The sequence below is a fragment of the Ambystoma mexicanum genome, chromosome 8 (assembly GCF_040938575.1).
Source record: "Ambystoma mexicanum isolate Mex_15411 chromosome 8, UKY_AmexF1_1, whole genome shotgun sequence".
Classification (NCBI taxonomy): Eukaryota; Metazoa; Chordata; class Amphibia; order Caudata; family Ambystomatidae; genus Ambystoma; species Ambystoma mexicanum.
This window is the reverse complement of record NC_090929.1, coordinates 625625450-625643757: the sequence shown is the minus strand read 5'-3', so window position 1 is coordinate 625643757 and position 18308 is coordinate 625625450. Positions and strand designations below refer to the sequence as shown.

At 49.5% G+C, this 18308-nt stretch overlaps 1 protein-coding gene across 12 annotated transcripts in view; it reads left to right on the top strand.

The window, feature by feature from the left end:
- Positions 1-18308, top strand: part of EIF4G3 (eukaryotic translation initiation factor 4 gamma 3) — a 4880525-nt gene that overhangs the window by 4040761 nt on the left and 821456 nt on the right. For all 12 annotated transcript variants that reach the window (XM_069610350.1, XM_069610349.1, XM_069610345.1 and 9 more), the window contains one exon: positions 905-1020. In XM_069610350.1, coding sequence (XP_069466451.1) covers positions 905-1020 — 116 coding nt within the window. The remainder of the gene's footprint in view (positions 1-904; positions 1021-18308) is intronic.

The following is an 18308-nucleotide window of genomic DNA, read 5'->3' as shown; positions in this document are numbered from 1 at the left end:
GTTGTACAGTGAATGATCTGTGTAGACAGACCTCAAGTTAAGATTTCAATGTGATTATATTTTATTCCCTAATTTTGGAAGCCAGAAAGAAAAGGCTTTTCAAGTAGTAAAAACGTTATTTTCACTGTCGAAGGTACATGTTAAAAAAAAAAAAAGAATTAAAAAAAAAGGCAAGTATTTTTGTTACAACACATACATTTTCTTCCCAGTAATTACCATTAAAAAGTTTTTAAAATCTTGAAGGCCCTATTCAGATGAAATAACACAATAACTGAGCTCTCTTTGTGGCAAGCCCTGCTAATGCCTCTCACAAGAAAGGTCTTAACTCCCTATGCTTTTTACTGGGATTATAGGGAATAAACAGATAGGTATTCTGCTTGTCTGTAGAACGGTGTATACAAGTGGAGGACTACACTGTTTGTTTTCTCCCATTGTGTCATTTTCATCAGCATGTTTCTACGTGTTTTGAAAGACTTTCTTTTGAAAGTCTGAATTTTGGTCGTGCACATTTGTTTGACCTGAATACGACCAGCTATGTTTTTTTGCTTTCGCTCACCACTGCATGGCCCTGCCCTCATTCCCACATCTCCCCTACCCGTATATACCCATATATGTATATTTAAATGGTTGATTCGCCCAAAAGTGCACAACCAAAGTGCAGACTTTCAAAAGAACATTTTTCAAAACTCTGGCTATCCACAAGCTCTACACATGACTATATAGCAAGTCATCTTTGTGTACATAGTCATTTGTTTTTCAGTATTTGGGCATCAGACCTAGCCATTAGAGCAGTCAAGAAAATTGTTTGCCTGCCAATTTGTGTTGTTCCTATGTATCATCAAAATGAAGATCTCTTTTTTTCATCTCTGTCTCTGTGCTGTTCCCTTGCCTTTTCGCCAATTAGTCAAGCCAGAGATCATGCCTGTATCGGAACATGAAAAGTTGGCCTTACACGAACAAGAGATGGAAAAGAAATCGAAGGCTATCATTGATGAGTTCCTTCACATAAATGATTTTAAGGTGAGCGGAACAATGTTCCCATAGGAGTAACTATTTATGTCCTGAAGACTCTCAGTAAATGTATCCCTACCTCACTCCAGGCCTTTTTTAGGATAAAGTATTACGATTTTGTCTACATCTGCATTGCAAAGCAGTGCCTTCACCCAAACTCTTGTGTGAAATGTATTTCTCTTTTCTAAGTTTTCAATTTAGTTGTAACATGAATAGTTGAAGGGCTAAAGAGTACAGAAGTTAACAATTTGTAAAATGTGCCACCAAGATGCTCTATATTTCTTTATGTATGTTGTTCATTCCAACAAGGGCATAGTGTTTTTTTTTGCAAGAAATCTAAAGCATTTAGCCTCTGTAAAAAAAAAAACTTGAATCCAGAACTACTGTTTTATCCAGCAGCAAAGATGATCCACAAGCATAACTTGGTTTTGCAACTTTGGCCGTGTGTCTGTTTTGCAGCTCTGTAGCTATTTTGAAGGTGTGTTCCTTTTCAGACACCATAAACTATTATGGAAACTGCATTGCCCCATATACATAAATGTTTTATGCTTTGTTTAAGCAGTGCCTGACATGTGACCACATGACGCACAGGTTTGAACATGACAATTGGACTGTGCCTCAAAGAAGCAATAGTTAAAAGGATTGCAACAGTCTTAAGGCCTCATTGCTAAGTGGAAATTGGAGTTAAATCCTAGGTCCTATGAAGATAGGCCTTGTGCGGTAGCAACCAGTCTGCCATTTTGAGCTTTTGGGATACTGATAGCCACAACCGAAAGTCAATCTTAATTTCCATTGTGCAAGAGGTACTACACATGCTCATTGTAGCCTTCAGAGATTATCCAAAAGTCTAAGCCTAAACCTAAGGGCGCTATAATTCCTGTTGAAGCTAGTCTTCACAGCCGTGTGTAGTGTCATTGCCTCAAGCCACATTGTGATGCCCACTATATGAGCCAAGCATACAGGAATGTCATTTCACTAAAATGCCAGCGGTAGCGGAAGTGGCATCACACGACCATTGACCTCTGATGACATCACAGGACGTGATGTCAATTCACCCCACCCCGAAGTGAAATCACAGGAAGTGATGGAACACAACCTTTCAGCCCTTGACAAAACAGGAAGTGACAATACATAGCATTTTTGCTCAGTACACTTCGATAAATATAGTTACGCTATCACTGTAATGTGATATACATTAAATACAAAAATGAAACACCATATGTATCGTTAATATCAGTGTGTATAGGCCCATATTACCAAATTACTGTGAATGCAAGTAGACGTCCAAGGCCAAATCATAATGATGTGTTAATATACAGCACTTAGGGTTAAGCACTTTATGTGCAACAAATATATATACAATATCACCCAACCTGTGTTGGTACTCATTTACAGACCTCAGAAGGATGCAAGACTGAGTTGGCATTGCCGGGATTCGAACCTGCAACCTGCAGATCACGCACACACATACATTGCAACAGCGAACGCTAAACCCACTGTACTATCTTACCAGCTATAACTATCTTACCGGCTATAGTAACATGAGGAATTACATTTCTGAATGTTCTCAAAGTCAGAAAGCAAATTACACTCTGTAGTGGATACCAATAAACTGGCAACTGAGATTTAACAGCAGGCCAGATCATCTGCAGGTCTGGTGAAAAGTGGGCCACATGTCAAGCCTGGGTGGATCTACTTTTCAGGCTTCAGAGGCTGGCAAAATACACACCTTTGGGAGGGTTCATAACTGTGTATAAAAGAATTTAGAGTAGCGCAGGGGAAGCAGCGCACTCACACGGCATCCTGTACTCTGGGCACTCGTTACCTCATTCATGCAAACAAACCTTCTGAAAAGCATGCCAGGGAGATAGGAAAGGTAGGCACATTACAACAAAGCATTAATTGTGGCACAATCAAGGGCCACTTCATGTCCTATGGTCAAAAATGTCTACACTGTTCATAAGCTTTAGGCACAGGGATTTTGTCAAGTGACCGAGGACACCGAGATGGAATGTCTTGTGAGGATCGTAGCAGACACAACGGCAGAAAAAAACATGCTATAACTGCAACTTGCGAAAAGCAAAATGCATATAGTTTTTGTCTGCATTGTGAATTTGAGGTGTTTAAGAACAGACTAAATCAGACTAAAACAGTGACTCGCCCCTGAATTGTGCCTAAAATAAACCTTTAATGAGTCTAGCAAATATTGTATAGAATTCCAGAAAGACTATTTGTTATTCCTATTCTTTCTTATTTAGGGTCACTGCTCAAAGTGTTACTCCTGTGGAACCCCCTGTCTTTTTTAAGAGACCTCAAAAAGAAAGTCAGCCACTCCAGAAACAAAGACCCCATGGCGCTGGCCAAAGCCCAGGAGCTACCATCTAAACAAAAACATTTTTTTAATCTATTTTGTTTCTTTAGTGGCAGCAAAGGAGACCACAGGGGTTGCAGTTGTGACCCCAAAATGACGTCCCTGCAGGCATATAAAGTGGCAACAGTCTTATTTGCTTTAAAATCTATTAAATGTGAGGTGGGTAGTGTACCGTGAATTCCTGTCCCCCAACCCTTCCTTCTCGTGGGAGGTGGGTTCTTTTGGGGATAACTAAAGTTGAAAAGCAGGAACTAAGGATCCTTTTTAGCTGGAGTAGAAGTAATGGGGCATAGGTGGGATTCTATTGGTGTTTGTATTGGACTGTGATGTCTCTCACTAAACATATGTTAAACATTCAAATGTATGGTAAAGCCCATTAATGTCCGCACAAAACTATCAATTAAAGTTCAGAGCTAAAAGCAGCTTCTGGGTTTCCAGCGTCATCCAGTAATCGGCGTATACCATTCTTTCATCGACAGCTATCTTTTCAATGGGTCTTTGCCCCAAATAAACAATGAAAAATATAAGGAGGTTGGGGGGAGGGCATATAAAGGGTTGGGGGTTCGGGAATAGTAAAAACAATAGGGGACCCCCTTGAAATAAAAACATTTTTCGATAGGTTTTTCCTGTGAATGTTTTTCATTTAAAACCCAGTCAAAAAAATGGACATAGATGAAAGAACATAGAACCAGTAAGCAGGAGCTGCCTCTCGGAACCAAGAGCTGTTATATAGCGTGCCACAGATTTAATTCCCTCATGATATGAAAACGATAACCTTTTGTCAATTATATTTGACCCATTATGCTTTTTTTGGCTTCTGGATGTGTCCTAATGCTCCTAATGGCTATTTTTCGTTCAACACAGTTCGGTTTCTTATTGACAAAACCGCCTCGACTCACCGGCTAATATGATTGTACCATTGGGATTATTAGTATGCCAATCCCGCAAGGTGTCCTTCACCAATCTCTTCAGTGTGTTGCAAAGGTTGGCAAGCGTGAACCCGGCAGAGGGATGCTAACGAGAAGGGGCAAACTCTAAAGTCCCATAGAGTATGTTGACGAGAGTAAACCCAACCGAGGCATGTCCATAGTGAACTGTTTGGTAAAAGTTGGCAAGAGTCAACCCAGCCTAGGGACGAGACCTGAAGTTCCTATGAACAGTGTCTTAACCGAAGTGAACCCGACCGCGGGGTGTCCACAGTGAACTGTCTGTAAAAGTTGGCGCGAGTGAACATACTGTTCATGCGCTTATTTCATCAAGCAGGATTCATTTCCCTTAGCTTTGCAATCATCTGTCGGTCAAAGACTTTTGACGGTACAGAGGATTTTACAAGACCCCTGTATGACCCCTTTGACCTCTTCTTGCCTTTTCCCAAGGCCTTCTGGTTACGGTAGTCCTACCATCGGGTACTCGGCCAGTGATTCCTGCGTGAGCACCCATGGTGTGCCGGACTCCTCTGTTGCTGGTTCCCCCCCTCTTTCATCAAAAGTATCTTGTAGCTTTTCAAAGTTCAAACATCTTATCCCAACATCTCGGGGTCTGGGTACAATGTTCCCATTTAAGGGCATGGGCTAGGGAGACAGCTGGCATGTTCGCTCCTGCGCAAGACCACTGACAGCCAGCCTGTAAGGACATGTTTTTTGACAAATTAAAGTCACTCATGCGGTCCCCTCAAATGGGCTCAATTCTCAGGGGCATTATTAAGGACATGTTGCCCCCGGCCTCTCCGGCGCAACCCACGACAACACAGCCCATGCCGCCTCCTCCACCACCACCTCCGCAGCAGTCTAGTAATGAGGCTCCAGCAACCCCGGTGCAGGGCCAGACCCTCACCACGGTGGAATCCCCAAAGGTGACTGGCACCACCCCTACGGGGACAGAGGACCAGCATGACACAGATGAGGATGAGCAGGATATGCAGTCCTCAGCAAAAGCCTTCCATGACCGGATTGCCGGCCTGTCAAAATGCCTTGTTATCCGCCAGCCGCAGATGGAGCTCCCTGAAGCAGGAGTTCTGGCGAAGGTCCTGAGCATCGGGGTGGAGGCGAGGGGGACATCCCCCTACAAAAGAATGTGGAAGCTTTGGCCAAAAGGCTGGCTCAAGCCCCACTCCGTACAATCCTTCAACAAAAAGCTGGATGCTAAATTCAGGCAAACCGAGAGGGACACAGCATACTACTCTCAACACACCCGCAGCCTCTGTCATCAGTAATCACTGCAGCATCCATGTATGCCAAGCCGCAGGCTTCATCTTCCAGTACCGCCACAACAGCCCTCCTCAATAAAGAAGAAAAGACCCTTGAATCATACGGCAAAAAGGTTTATTCAAATGCTGGACTGCACCTCAAGCAGGCTAACGCAGACGCTATGCTCACTGCGGCTAATCAACACCTGTGGATGCAGATTGCAGAATTCCTGTCTGACATCCCTAAGGACAAGCAAACCTCTTTCAAAGCGGGCCTAGCTGCGGCCAAACTCGTGGCTCAGGACATCATGGAGGTGTCTGTGGGCCACATCGACACAGCCAACAGTGCAATATGTCTGGCAACAGACATGAGGCATACAGCCTGGCTGAGAGCAACTATGTTCAACCTGGATGTTCAGGATAGTATCTTGGACCTTCCGTTTGAGTGGGGTGATCTCTTCCGCTCCTCCGCTGATGAGGAGCTCGATAAGAAGAAGAGCAGCTCTCAGACTGCTAAGTCTGTGACCATTCTTACCAAACCGGCACCTAAACTGTTCACCCAGACACGGCAAGCTCAGACAAGGGGCGTTCATTTGGCGGCTTCTGCAGGTACCAGGACCGCAAAGCCAGACAGCCGGACAGGTCTCCCAGTCAGCACCAGAGAAAACACCACAAGGCATCTCTTAAGGGGTTTTTCCAATCACCCTCCTCTTCATCAGCATCTGACCAGAAAAAACAACCCCTCTGTCTTCTCCTCCCCTCCGACAGATCGGCACATCATCTCTGCTAGCGGAGATTCGCTCTCTTATCCGAGGGGCTCTGCCCTTGTACCACCAATATGGCCAAGGGGCTACGCCCTACTACCGGCAATACGTCTGAGGGGGTGCCTAAACACAACTCTACTTAATCCGGGTTGCGGGTGTCCCATCTACTGGCCTAAGCCCGAGGAGCAGGGTAGGCCTTGTGATCCGCACGCAAGAGTCTTGGAGGAGGCTGGGCCCAGCGAGCCGAGCAACATGTCGCAGGCACGTGGCAGCCAGCTCAACAAGATGGCCACTGTGCCAGACAGAGGCACCCCTCCACCGCCATTCCAGGAATTCGGCGAAGAACGAGTGTCAAGGTGGGACTGGCCTCAACCAGGTACGTGGCCTACAGCCTAACCCTCTTATACGCAGGGCAGCTTCCCATTGCGTCCATATGGGCAGGGTATGCAGCAGCTCCAGCAGCTCCCGTCTACCCCGTCATTACCCTCTGCCACTTCTACGGCCAGTGAAGAGGGGTTTTTCGAGAGGTTCCTCGGCCTCATGAAGTCACCTTGGATGGGGGTTATCCTCAAGAACGCCATCAGGGAAGTCCTCCCTAGGATGCGGCAAAGCTGCTGCCTCCTACTCCCCAGCCGATTCCTCAGGTGGCTCTGTACCAGCCTACGCCGCCTCCTCAGCCTCCAGCTGCAGTCCCGGTACCCCAGCCTCCGGCGCCAACTACACCTCCACCTCCGCAGGATCCTCCTGATCCACAGGATACGGATGAGGAGGAGGATCCCGATATGCCATCTTCAGCCAGGGCCTTCCACAAACGTCTTGCAGGACTGGCGGAGTATCTGGGCCTTCCCCTACCCGAGGTTGAGCAGCCGGCACAGGGGGTTCTGGCTGAAGTCCTCACGCAATGCCTCTCTGCCAAAACGGAGATTCCACTGCAAACAAAAAAGGGTTGGCTCAAGCCCCACTCGACCCAGCTGGTCAATCGACGCCTGGACGCCAAGTACAGGCAGATGGAGGGGGATACACTCTTGCTCTTGGCCCATCCTCAGCCACACTCCATGGTGATCGCTGCAGCATCACTATACTCCAAGCCTCAGTCGTCCTCAGCCTCCTCCTCTGCGGCGCTGCTAGGCAAGGAGGAGAAGATCTTGGAGGCGTACGGCAAGAAACTCTATTCCAACACGTCCTTGCATCTTTGTCAGGCCAACACAGACACCATGCTGGCGGCCGCTAACCAAAGGTTATGGTGGGAAATCGCGGACTTCCTTCTGGAACTCCCTACGCAGAGCCAATCACGTTTTAAGGCGGGCTCGCTGAGGCCAAGCTGGTGGCACAGGACCTCATGGAATCAACTGTGGCCCATATTAACACCTCTGGCTGTGTCATCTGTATCGCCACAGACATGAGAAGGACAGCCTGGCTCCGGGCGATGAAATTCAACCCTGACGTCCAGGAACGCATGTTAGATCTACTGTTCGAGGGGGATGTGGGGGGAGCTCTTCCACTCCACCACGGACGAGGAGCTGGACAAGAAGAAAAACAGATCACAAACGGCAAAATCTTTATCCATCTTGACAAAGACCACACCCAAGTCGTACACCCAGTCACAGCAGCACTCTGACAGGGAGCGTACGTATGGAGGGTGCCACAGCTTCCAGGAACGGAGATCCAGGCAGCCGGACCACTCGCCATCTCAGAACCAGCGCAAGCAACAAAAAGGGGGTGGGGGGTGAGTAAGGGCTTTTTCCAGTACCCTTCCTCCGCGACAGCCTCTGAGGAAAAGAAGGCATGACACGCCCCTTCGGGTCCAGGTGTCTCCTGTGGGGGGCAGGCTTGCTCTCCACGCACATTTCTGGCACCAGAATTTCACTGAAACCTGGATCCTCTCCATAGGATGCACGGGGTACCGCCTTCCTATCGCAGCATCTCCTCCCCTTCACTCCCACAGGTTGGGACAGCAACGCTTTTGGCACAGATCCGGTCGCTCGTAGAGAGCCAGGCAGTGGAGGAAGTCCCAGCCTCCCAGCGAGGCTTGGGTTTTTTATTCCCAGATTTTTGCCATTCAGAAGAACAACTAGGCGGGCCTGAGAGTTGTGCTGGACCTTTCCACCCTCAACCTCTCCTTACCCCTGCAAAAATTCAAGATGGTTACGCCAGCTTTTATAGCAGAGACATTGTGCAAGGGAGACTGGGTGTGCTCACTGGATCTGAAGGACGCATACCTACACGTCCCGATTTGGCAGCCCCATCGTTCTTTCCTACGGTTCATGATCATTTTCAATACAAGGTCCTTCCTTTTGGCCTCAACTCGGCCCCAGGGTCTTTACCAGGCTCATGAATGCGGTGGCGGCCCTCCTCAGAGCGCAGGGCCTCCACATCTAACCATACCTCAATGACTGGCTCGTCAGGGCTACATCTCCGGAAGCGGTTCACCACTCTTCCCATGCCCTTATGAAAACACTGCACGATCTGGGCTTCACGGTCAATCTCAAGCAGTCACAGCTGCAGCCCACGCAGACTCTGACATTCTTGGGCCTCATCTGGAACACGTGCTCCGAGAAGGTATTTCCGATGGAGGACAAGATCTCGGCCATCAAGAGGGCCACCACCCACTTCCTCAGCAGAGAAGTGACCTCGGCATGGTGGTACCAACATCTCCTGGGTCTATTGGCGGCGGTCCTATTAGCCGTTCCGCACACGAGCTTGAGGATTCAGCTGCAATTCGCAGCCTCATGGAACTTCGTGGGGCTCCCAATCCGAGATGATCAACGTTCCTCCATCTCTCCACCCGGACCTAGCATGGTGGTGCAGAGACTGCAACCTACGGATGGGCAAGACCGTTCGGCCGCCCACCCCTCGGACCACCGTCACCACGGATTCCTCGCTCGAGGGCTGGGGAGTCACCCTGGACAATCTCTCGATCCATGGCACCTGGACTCGACAGGAGCAGGAATACCACATCAATTGGCTAGAGCTGAATGCCATCTGGCTAGCGCTCAGGTCATTCCTACCACATCTCAGCTGCAAGGTTGTCCTCCTCCAGACAGACAACTCGACCAGCATGTACTATGTCAACAAGCAGGGAGGCACCATATCCCCATCTCTGTGCAGATGGGCAATCAGCATGTGGGAAAGAAAACTACATCTGACTCACGACAGTCCACCTCCCGGGGGAATCCAACCTGGAGGCAGACATGCTCAGCAGGCTGGGAGCAGACAATTACGAGTGGCAGCTAAATTACCTCGTTATTCTAGAGATATTTAACAGGTGGGTCATCCCCAGGTGGATCTCTTTGCCACCTGGCGCAACAAGAAGTGCCCTCAGTTCGCCTCCTGGCAGGGACAGGGCCCCGGCTCCCTGGGCGACGCATTTCGGCTTCAATGGAACGGCATGAAGGATTATGCCTTCCTGCCCACTCCGCTGATTCAGAGAGTAATTTGCAAAATCAAGGAGTCTCGCCAACTCAACATCATTCTTACAGCTCCATGGTGGTCGGCCAGGCCATGGGTTTCGGAGCTGCTTAGCCTCTCGGAGATGCCCCCAATTCACCTCCCCACGGGCCCAGCACATCTTCAGGCACAGCAGGGGGGCAGAGTCATCCACCCCGCGCCACAGAAAATAGCTCTCACAGCGTGGTACCTGAGCAGGTAATGCTGTGGCACCTCAGCCTCTCACAGGCTAATCCTGAAATAATACAGGGCTCAAGAAGCAAGGCTAGCAGGGCCCAGTATAAAAGCCAATGGACCAGATTCTGCCACTGGGCAGACTCCAAAGAAATCGGTCGCCTGGCATGTACTTTGGACGACGTGCTCTCCTTCTCGGCGCACCTCGCCCACTCTGGCGTGCAGGTTGACACTTGCCGTACATACCTCGCAGACATCGGAGCTTACAGGAAATCGGAGGAGGCGATCTTCTCCTCCTCCAATCCTATCGTCAAGAAACATTTGATGGGGCTTGCAAGGCTCTACCTGCCCGTCAAGAGGCTACTCCCGGTGTGGGACCTCAACAAAGTCTTGGGCGCCCTGGCGCACAAACCGTTTGAGCCAATGGTGTCCGCGGACATCAGGCTGGTCACCATCAAGACGGCCTTACTAATCGGCCTCACCTCGGCTCGTAGAGTCAGCGAAATCCAGGCGCTGGTCGCCTCAGTTCCATATACTACCTTTCACAAGGACAAAGTAGTCCTGCTGACACACCCAGCATTTCTGCCCAAGGTGCCGTCTGCTTTCCACTTGAACGAGGAAATAGTCCTTCCTATGTTTTTTGCCGATCCCAAGGACAAAGCACAGAGAGTGCTGCACTGCCTGGATGTTAGGCGTGCCCTGTAATTTGACTTGGACAGGACCAAGGGCTTCTGCAAATCAGGCGCCCTGTTCGTCACTTTCAGAGGCTCAAGACCAAGTTATGAAGCCTCCAAGGCTACCATATCCCGCTGGATGGTCTCGGCCATCAAAGAGGCGTACGAGGCCCAGCACATGCCGCTTCCGTCAAACATGCATGCCCACGCAGTCAGGGCCAAGGCAAGGGCCATCGCATTCCAGTGCCATTTCCCTCGGCAAGTCATAAGCAGGGCGGCCACTTGGGCCACTCCCTTGGCTTTCTGCAAGCATTTGTTTGGATGCTAGCTCTAGATCCGATGCGGCTTTTGGACAGGCGGTTCTCAGGAACCTATTTGCTTAAGGAGGGTCTCCTCTCCACCCGGGGGCTACATTCAGTTGTAATCGCCCATGCAGTATGGATGAAAGGGGACGGGACGTAAGAGTAATTATAAGTTACTCACCGTAGTGACTAACATACTCTTAGTCCCCTTTCCTCCATATGTCCCACCAACCTCCCCCCTAATAATACTGGTGTCAATAGGCAATGTTAAATCTACTGTCGACGTGTCAATAGGGACTGAGGTGTGGCGGCGGAGTCGGGGCAGTGCATGCTCCCTGGGCCAAACCCCCACGCTCTAAGTTTAAAGGGGATGAAGGTTTTTTCTGGTGAAAACGGTTCCATCTTCCGTCCCTTTGAAGGGTCGCCCATGCAGTATGGAGGAAAGGAGACTAAGAGTATGTTAGTCACTACGGTGAGTAACTTATAATTACTCCTAGTCCATAGTCCCCTTTCCTCCATACGTCCCACCATTCATTCCCCTATAATAAGACCAGTGAGGTTGTTGAAGTGTAATACAGCCGACACGTCAAAAGGGGACTGCGGTGTGGTGCCGGAGGTTGAGTTTAAGGAAGCCCATGCTCCCGAGCACTAGTTCATTTAAAGGAGAAATGTATTTTTCTGCTGGAAAAGCAGTTCTGTTCCCGTCCCTCGCGAGGGACGCCCATACAGGATGGAAGAAAGGGGACTATGGACTAGGAGTACGTTAGTCACTCCGGTCAGTAACACTTAATGTCCCCATGTACCAGCCGCATTGGAAGTTTCTGCGGATCACGATTATGTCATTTCATTTTAGTACAAGGTGCTTCCTTTCGGCCTGAACTCAGCCCCTCCTGTCTTTACGAAGTTCATGAACCCAATGGCGGGTCTCCTCCACTTGGAGGGTCATCATCTATACCCCTAGCTGGACGATTGGCTGGTGAGGGCGACGTCTCCCGAAGGGGTGGTGCACTCCTGCCAGAGATTGGAAGATATTCTTCATCAGCTGGGGTTCTCCCTCAACCAGAGGAAGTCACAGTGTGCCCCTCTCTGGATCTGGTCTTCCTAGGGTTGCGTTGGAACATGGCCGCTCAGCAGGTGTTCCCCATGCCCAAGAGTATCCTCTCAAGCACTTTCTGGCCAACTCGACCACCTCAGCATGGGGGTTCCAGCACCTCCTGAGCCTAATGGCCTCCTCCATGCTCACTACACAGCACGCTTGCCTCAAGATGAGGTGCCTCCAGCTCCACCTTATGGCCAATTGGGATCAGAAGATGGGGTCTTAGTCCGACAGGATCCCAATACCCCCACTCCTCCTCCCCGATCTTCGCTGGTGTATGATGGATGGCAGTGTTTCAGTAGGAGCCCCCTTCACCCAGCCGGAGCCTACCCTGGTGGTCGCGATGGACTCCACTCTTTTGGGCTGTTGGGCTATTCTGGAGGGCTATGTAATTAATGACACATAGTTCAGGGCGGAAACCCTCCTGCATATCAATCTGCTCAAGCTCAGGGTAGTGGGGCCAGCCCTCAAGGCGTTTCTGCCCCTCATCAGGGACAGGTCTGTTCTGTTCAGGACAGACAACTCTACTATGATGTGTTACCTGAGCAAGCCGGTTGGCACCCGTTCCCCCACCTCTGTCTGGAGGTGGTATTGATCTGGGAATGGGCCCAGATGGAAGGGGTTTGGATTTCTGCGATTCACCTTCCGAGGGACAGCAATGCAGAAGCCGACCAACTGAGCCACTTGTGGTTCAACACCTACGAGTGGGAGTTGCACTCCGACTCCTTGTTGCCGCTGTTCCAGCGTTGGGGGTTTGCATAGCTGGACTTGTTCACATCTCTCCGGAATTCCAAGTGCCCCCAGTTTGCTTCATGGGCAGGACAGGGTTGGGGGGGTCACTGGGTGACTCCTTCCAGATCTGTTGGGACGGCTGCAGGTGTTATGCATTCCCAGCCACCCCTCTGCTCCAGCGGACCGATAGCAAGCTCTGGGCTTCGGTGGGCTGCAGCCTCATCCTGATTGCCCCTCAATGTCCTTCGAGACCCTGCATTTTCGGATCTGCTGCATTTGTGCTCCCAGGGTTCCGCCCACCTTCCGACCTCCAGTACGGGGCTGCCTGGGGCAGGAGGGCGGGGCAGTGGAACATCCAGACCGGGCCAAGCTGACGCTGGCGGCCTGGTTCCTGACCAGCTGAGGCTTCTGCATGCTCCATTTTTGGATGATAACTGGGACATCATCCAACAGTGCAGGAGGCCCTCGACTCGGTCCCAGTATAAGTGCAAATGGAATAGGTTCTGCCATTGGGCTTGTGACTAGGGTCTGGACCCTGTCACCTGTCCACTGGATGATGTACTGGCATTTTCAGCACACATGGCTTGTTCTGGAGTTCAGGTGGATACTTGCCGCACTTGTTTGCCAGCCATTGGGGGTTACAAGAATTCCCCATAGCATGTGTTTTCAGCGGCCACCGCAGTGGTTAAGGCCCACCTTAAAGGGTTATCTAGGCTTTGTTCCTCCGGTGCATAGGCTGCACCCGGTCTGGGACCTCAGTGTGGTTCTGGCAGCGCTTTCAGTGCAGACCTTTCGAGCCGATGGCCTCTTTACTTTATTTAATTTGTATTGTGCTATCCAAACAGACCCGGAGGCATACGGGCACATCCGGTGATGCCTAAAAAGAAAAATCACAAATAAACAATAGTCAACCCATACAGTGGACCTCAAGTACCCATACAACTGCTCGATAGAGGGAGCTCTGTGGGCATCCACTTGGTAACACAAAAGACAGTTTAACTGGTAGCTCTCACTTCGGCGAGCAGGGTTAATGAGCTGCAGGCGTTGTCTTCATGCAAGCCCTTCCCTGCGTTTCATAACAACGTCATCTTGCGCACTCACCCAAACTTCTTGCCTAAGGTGGTCTCTCCATTTCATCTGAATCAAGAGACCTGTCTGCTGGTGTTCTTCCCGAACCAACAGTCAGAGGCAGAGAGGGCCCTACATTCCTTGGACCTTAAGAGGATCCTCAAGTTTATACCATTCTCGATGAAATCCTTAGGAAGTCCAAGGCATTGTTCGTGACCTTTGGGGGCTCCTCCCCTGGCACTCAGGTTTCCAAGGCTTCCATCACCCGTTGGATGGTTCAGGCCATTTTGGAATCGTATACGACCATGGGCAAACCAGTCCCTGAGGGGATTCACGCCCACGCGGTCAGAGCGAAGGCCACGGCCGTCCCGTTTCAGACATGCTTCTTGCTTTGTCATCAGCAAGGCGGCTACTTGGGCCACTCCGTCTGCCTTCTTTAAGCACTATTCCCTGAACAGCAGCTCCATGCGTGATGCTGAGTTCGGTCAGGTGGTTCTGAACCTTTTTGCTTCGTCCTAGATCTGAGGTAGCTTGTCACAGCTCCACCCTATGATCTTGTTCGGTGGAACCACCCACAAGGATGGACGAAAGATACAGCACTTAGGAGTACATATTTTGTTAGGGAGGATTCTCTGTAAAGGCCAATTTCCCAAACCTAGTGAGTCCCCCAGCAGCTTTGCTAGATTTTTGGGGTTTCTTTTTTTCTCGTGCTAAGAGTGAGACTCTTTTACTCCCACTCTTAGACATGATTTGAGGCGTTCCTTTGTCTTTCCATGTGTTTTATGGGCTATGGGGTCTTTTACTCCATAGGGTTTCATGTGTTTTTGATGTGGGTTACACAGCACCCTCCGTGCCGTAACCCAGGGGTGTCGTAGCGACCCCCAAACATAGACTCCATACCCTGGGACTGACTACTGTCTCCCAGGGCATGTAAAGTCACCATTGGCTTTACTAGTCCCAAATTATTAACAGAAACCAGTACAAACCATCATATTGTGGACGTACTGGTGGGGCAATTCGATTGCCCCGGGGTCTGTTGTTCGAGGGGACACGTCTCCATCCCCCCTGATCGAGTTTTGGCTGGTGGCAGTGGATACTACTTTTTATATTCGACCGCGAATATATCTCTATGGGATTTTCCCATTGTTCGAGGCTACCAACTTTAATTATTGAATTCCTATAGCCTCGAACATACCGCCGGTTTATTTATTTAATATTAATTCACCGGTTGGTATTTTTTGCCAGAACTCGATTCTAAAATGGCATTTGTGTTCTCTTCTGTGACTCCAACCCAAGTTGAGCCCTTTGTTCCACTTTTTGGCAGGCTTCTCCACAGAAGCCTCCAAAAGTGGTGCAACTCTGTCTGGGTACCACAGAGGGTCTGGGAGGGGGTTTAGGCACCCTGGACTGAGTTTCCTTGGCAACTCAAGTCGCATGCTTGTGTGATTGGCCCAAGTGGTGAGCCGGCCGGCTCACCACTTAGCATGTTTGATTGACAGCTAGGCTGAATGAATGGGGGTTGGCTGCATAAAAGCAGGGCTTTGGGGACTGGAACTTCAGATGTCGCCACAGCACCTAAGAATCCGAGGAGGGAGAAGCTGAGCTGACCTGCAACGACGACACCACCGGTGGAGCCCTGCTGAACCGTCTCACCACTTTTCCCGACGACAGAGGAGATCTCCAGTCAGGAGAGTCTTCTTCCTTTGACTTGTGGGGATAACCAGTTTTGCCTTCTTTTCACCTTCCTGGAGCATCTCGTGGCCGCCTTGCCTGTGCCAAGCACCCCGGCAACCGCAATACCAAGGCTTACCACTACCGCGAATAGAAGGGTAGTACCTTTTAACCGAAGAACTCCGCGGCTGGTTTCTTCCCTGGCAGTGCAACGACCTTCATCTTTCCTCCACGTCGAGACCTCCTCTTCCTCTGGACGAAACACCGACTTGCACGCGCTGCCAGGAACAACTGCCCCCGCTGGAGCTTCCTTCCCACTTAAGGTACTGTGTCCCGCCTGACTTCCCTTGCGACAGATCTTTCGGGGTGACAGTAAAGCCTCAACTTTCTAACCTGGGCTGGCCTGGGACAACCTAGCTAACTTTTCCTGACTTTAATTTCATTCTTTGTGTGTAAACTATCTACAAGACTCTTTGGGCATAACCCCACTGTGTGAACCTGGACCACTTCTGCTTGCTCTCTCCAAGAGTGGGGCCTTGCAATTGACTTCCTTGCTCTCCAGTAGAACTCTGCCTATCCTGCCTTACTGTGGTTCTTTTAAAAGTATGGACATTTGTGTGCTTCCATAACTCTGTCTTTTTCCCTCCCTTTTTAATAACTTTTTAGAGTGCCATCTTATGTTAAGCGCTCACTTATTTTCAGACAGAGGTGGTGTTTCTCATTAAGACTTGTCTAATAAGTATTAGGGTTCTAGTTATATAATAGTGACTGTGTGCTGAATTTACTTACCTCTTTGTGCTAGTGTAATTTACAAGTGTGTCTTTAAATAAATAGCTATATACTTTTACACCAAAGCTCTGGTCAGTGTTTGCTTGTGCTACTGTATCTCTGTACCTATTGTATATACTCTATATACTGCCTAACTCTTCTTGAGGGAAGTCTGACTGCTCAGCCACAGCTACCAATGAATCTGTGTGGTACAGACTGCTACCAAGTGGGTTTACTGCCAAACACCTGTAGTCTTAAATCTCTTGCAGTGGTCCCTAAGGGAACTACACAGGTTTCTGCCTAATATATTTTATAGATTTTGTGTCTTGTAAAATTGTTTAGACTTGCATGTGGTGCATATTCCTTTATCTAGCCGTTGTTTAGAGTATTTGAATTTGGTTTTTTCCAAAGTAGAAGAAGGCATTGACAGGGCGGGGTGTCCTGTCAATCTGTACTTTGGTTGAGGGTCACAGGTTTCAAGCCTAAGGCTCAAGCCCAGTTAATAAACCTCTGGATGGAGAACACCTTTCTGTTGAGGAGGTTGATGAAATCATGGCAAAAGCCAAGAAGGATTTAGATAGTTTAAAGGCACTTGCATAGTTTTCTGGCTGTGGGTCCTCCTAAAGGGACATCCTCTTACAAAAGGCATTCTAGATCACAAATACTGCAATTCTTCCAGTAGACATATCAAGCTAGCTATTACACATACAGGACGTGGGAACAATATGGCAGGGCCAGTAGCATGGCCTTGTCTGAGGGAAGGGAGGGTCAAAGAGGGTCATAAATCCTGTTCCCAAAACCAGGTGCCAGTGATGTATCTATGTAGACCCTTAGCTTCTGCCATGCCTCTTAATAAAGATACTCACCAGTCTTTTTCTATCTCGTGTAGAGCCTGTAAAGCAGTTGAGCAGCAGAGCGCCAAACCCAACTAATGCCCCTTGTCCACATCAAAATCACAGAGACCGAGACATATATGAATGGAAGCAACCCTCCTGGATGCCGTACTTCCACTTTCCCACAATGGCAGAAAGGAGAGCCTAAGAAAGAGGGGGTGTCATCATACCCACTTGAGCACACACCATGTAGCGGCTCTCTTCAGCGCCCATGCGGGTGAGCTGCCAGAGACATATGTTCAATCCTATCCCACCAGGAACATGAGAGAGGGGCCAGACCTCTCCCGTCCCCCAAGACTTTACTTACAGGCATGAAAGACCACAATGGAAACCCCGGTACGGACTGGGACACTGAACAGGCAGACCCGCCATAGTCGAAACGCAGTGGCTCTGTGCAGGGAAAGAGGGCAAGGTTACACACATTTTGTGCTTTTTGTCTGCACATAGACACACTGGGAAGTAGATTGGCTAGAGAAAGCTGACCAATAGCAGGAAGAGAAGTGTAAAGGAGGAGAAAGGAAACAGGATGCTGTGGGTTATCTGAGTGAGGTCAGCAGTGGAGGTGGACCCAAAAAAACAGCAGGAGGAGGGAAGGAGCAGTGTAGAGTGGAGGCATCTATTGCAGAAGCTGAGGTGTTAATTCAGTGACTTCAAGTGTACTGTGGTACATATGTGCCTGTTTGTTTGGCTAGAGTAGTTAGGAGGGGTATGTTCAGGAGTGTTTGTTTAGTGTCCGATTACAGGATGAAAGTAGGGTGTTTGAGTAGGCGCTGGAGTTGGGGGGCAGAGTAGTGATGAGGGCAGAGTAGTGAGTAGGGGAGCGGAGTCGTGGCTGGGGGGCAGAGTAGTGGCTGGGGGGCAGAGTAGTGGCTGGGGGCGAAGTAGTGGTTAGAGGAGGGATTAGTAGTGAGGGTAGAGGCAAGAAGTAGGAGGAGTGAAAAATCAGAGGGACATAGTTCTGCGGGGAGGAGTAAGAGTACTAGCTGAACAAGAAAGGAAAGTGTGGTTGTGAGTGAACAAGCCAGAATCCAACGGAGTAAGTGCAAGGCACTTCCCCTAAACCTCTTAGGACGCTAACAACTGGATAGCGTATGGACAGGTAGGAAGTCCCTGAGGTAGTAATACAGTGTCTTAGAGAGTTGCTGTAGGCTA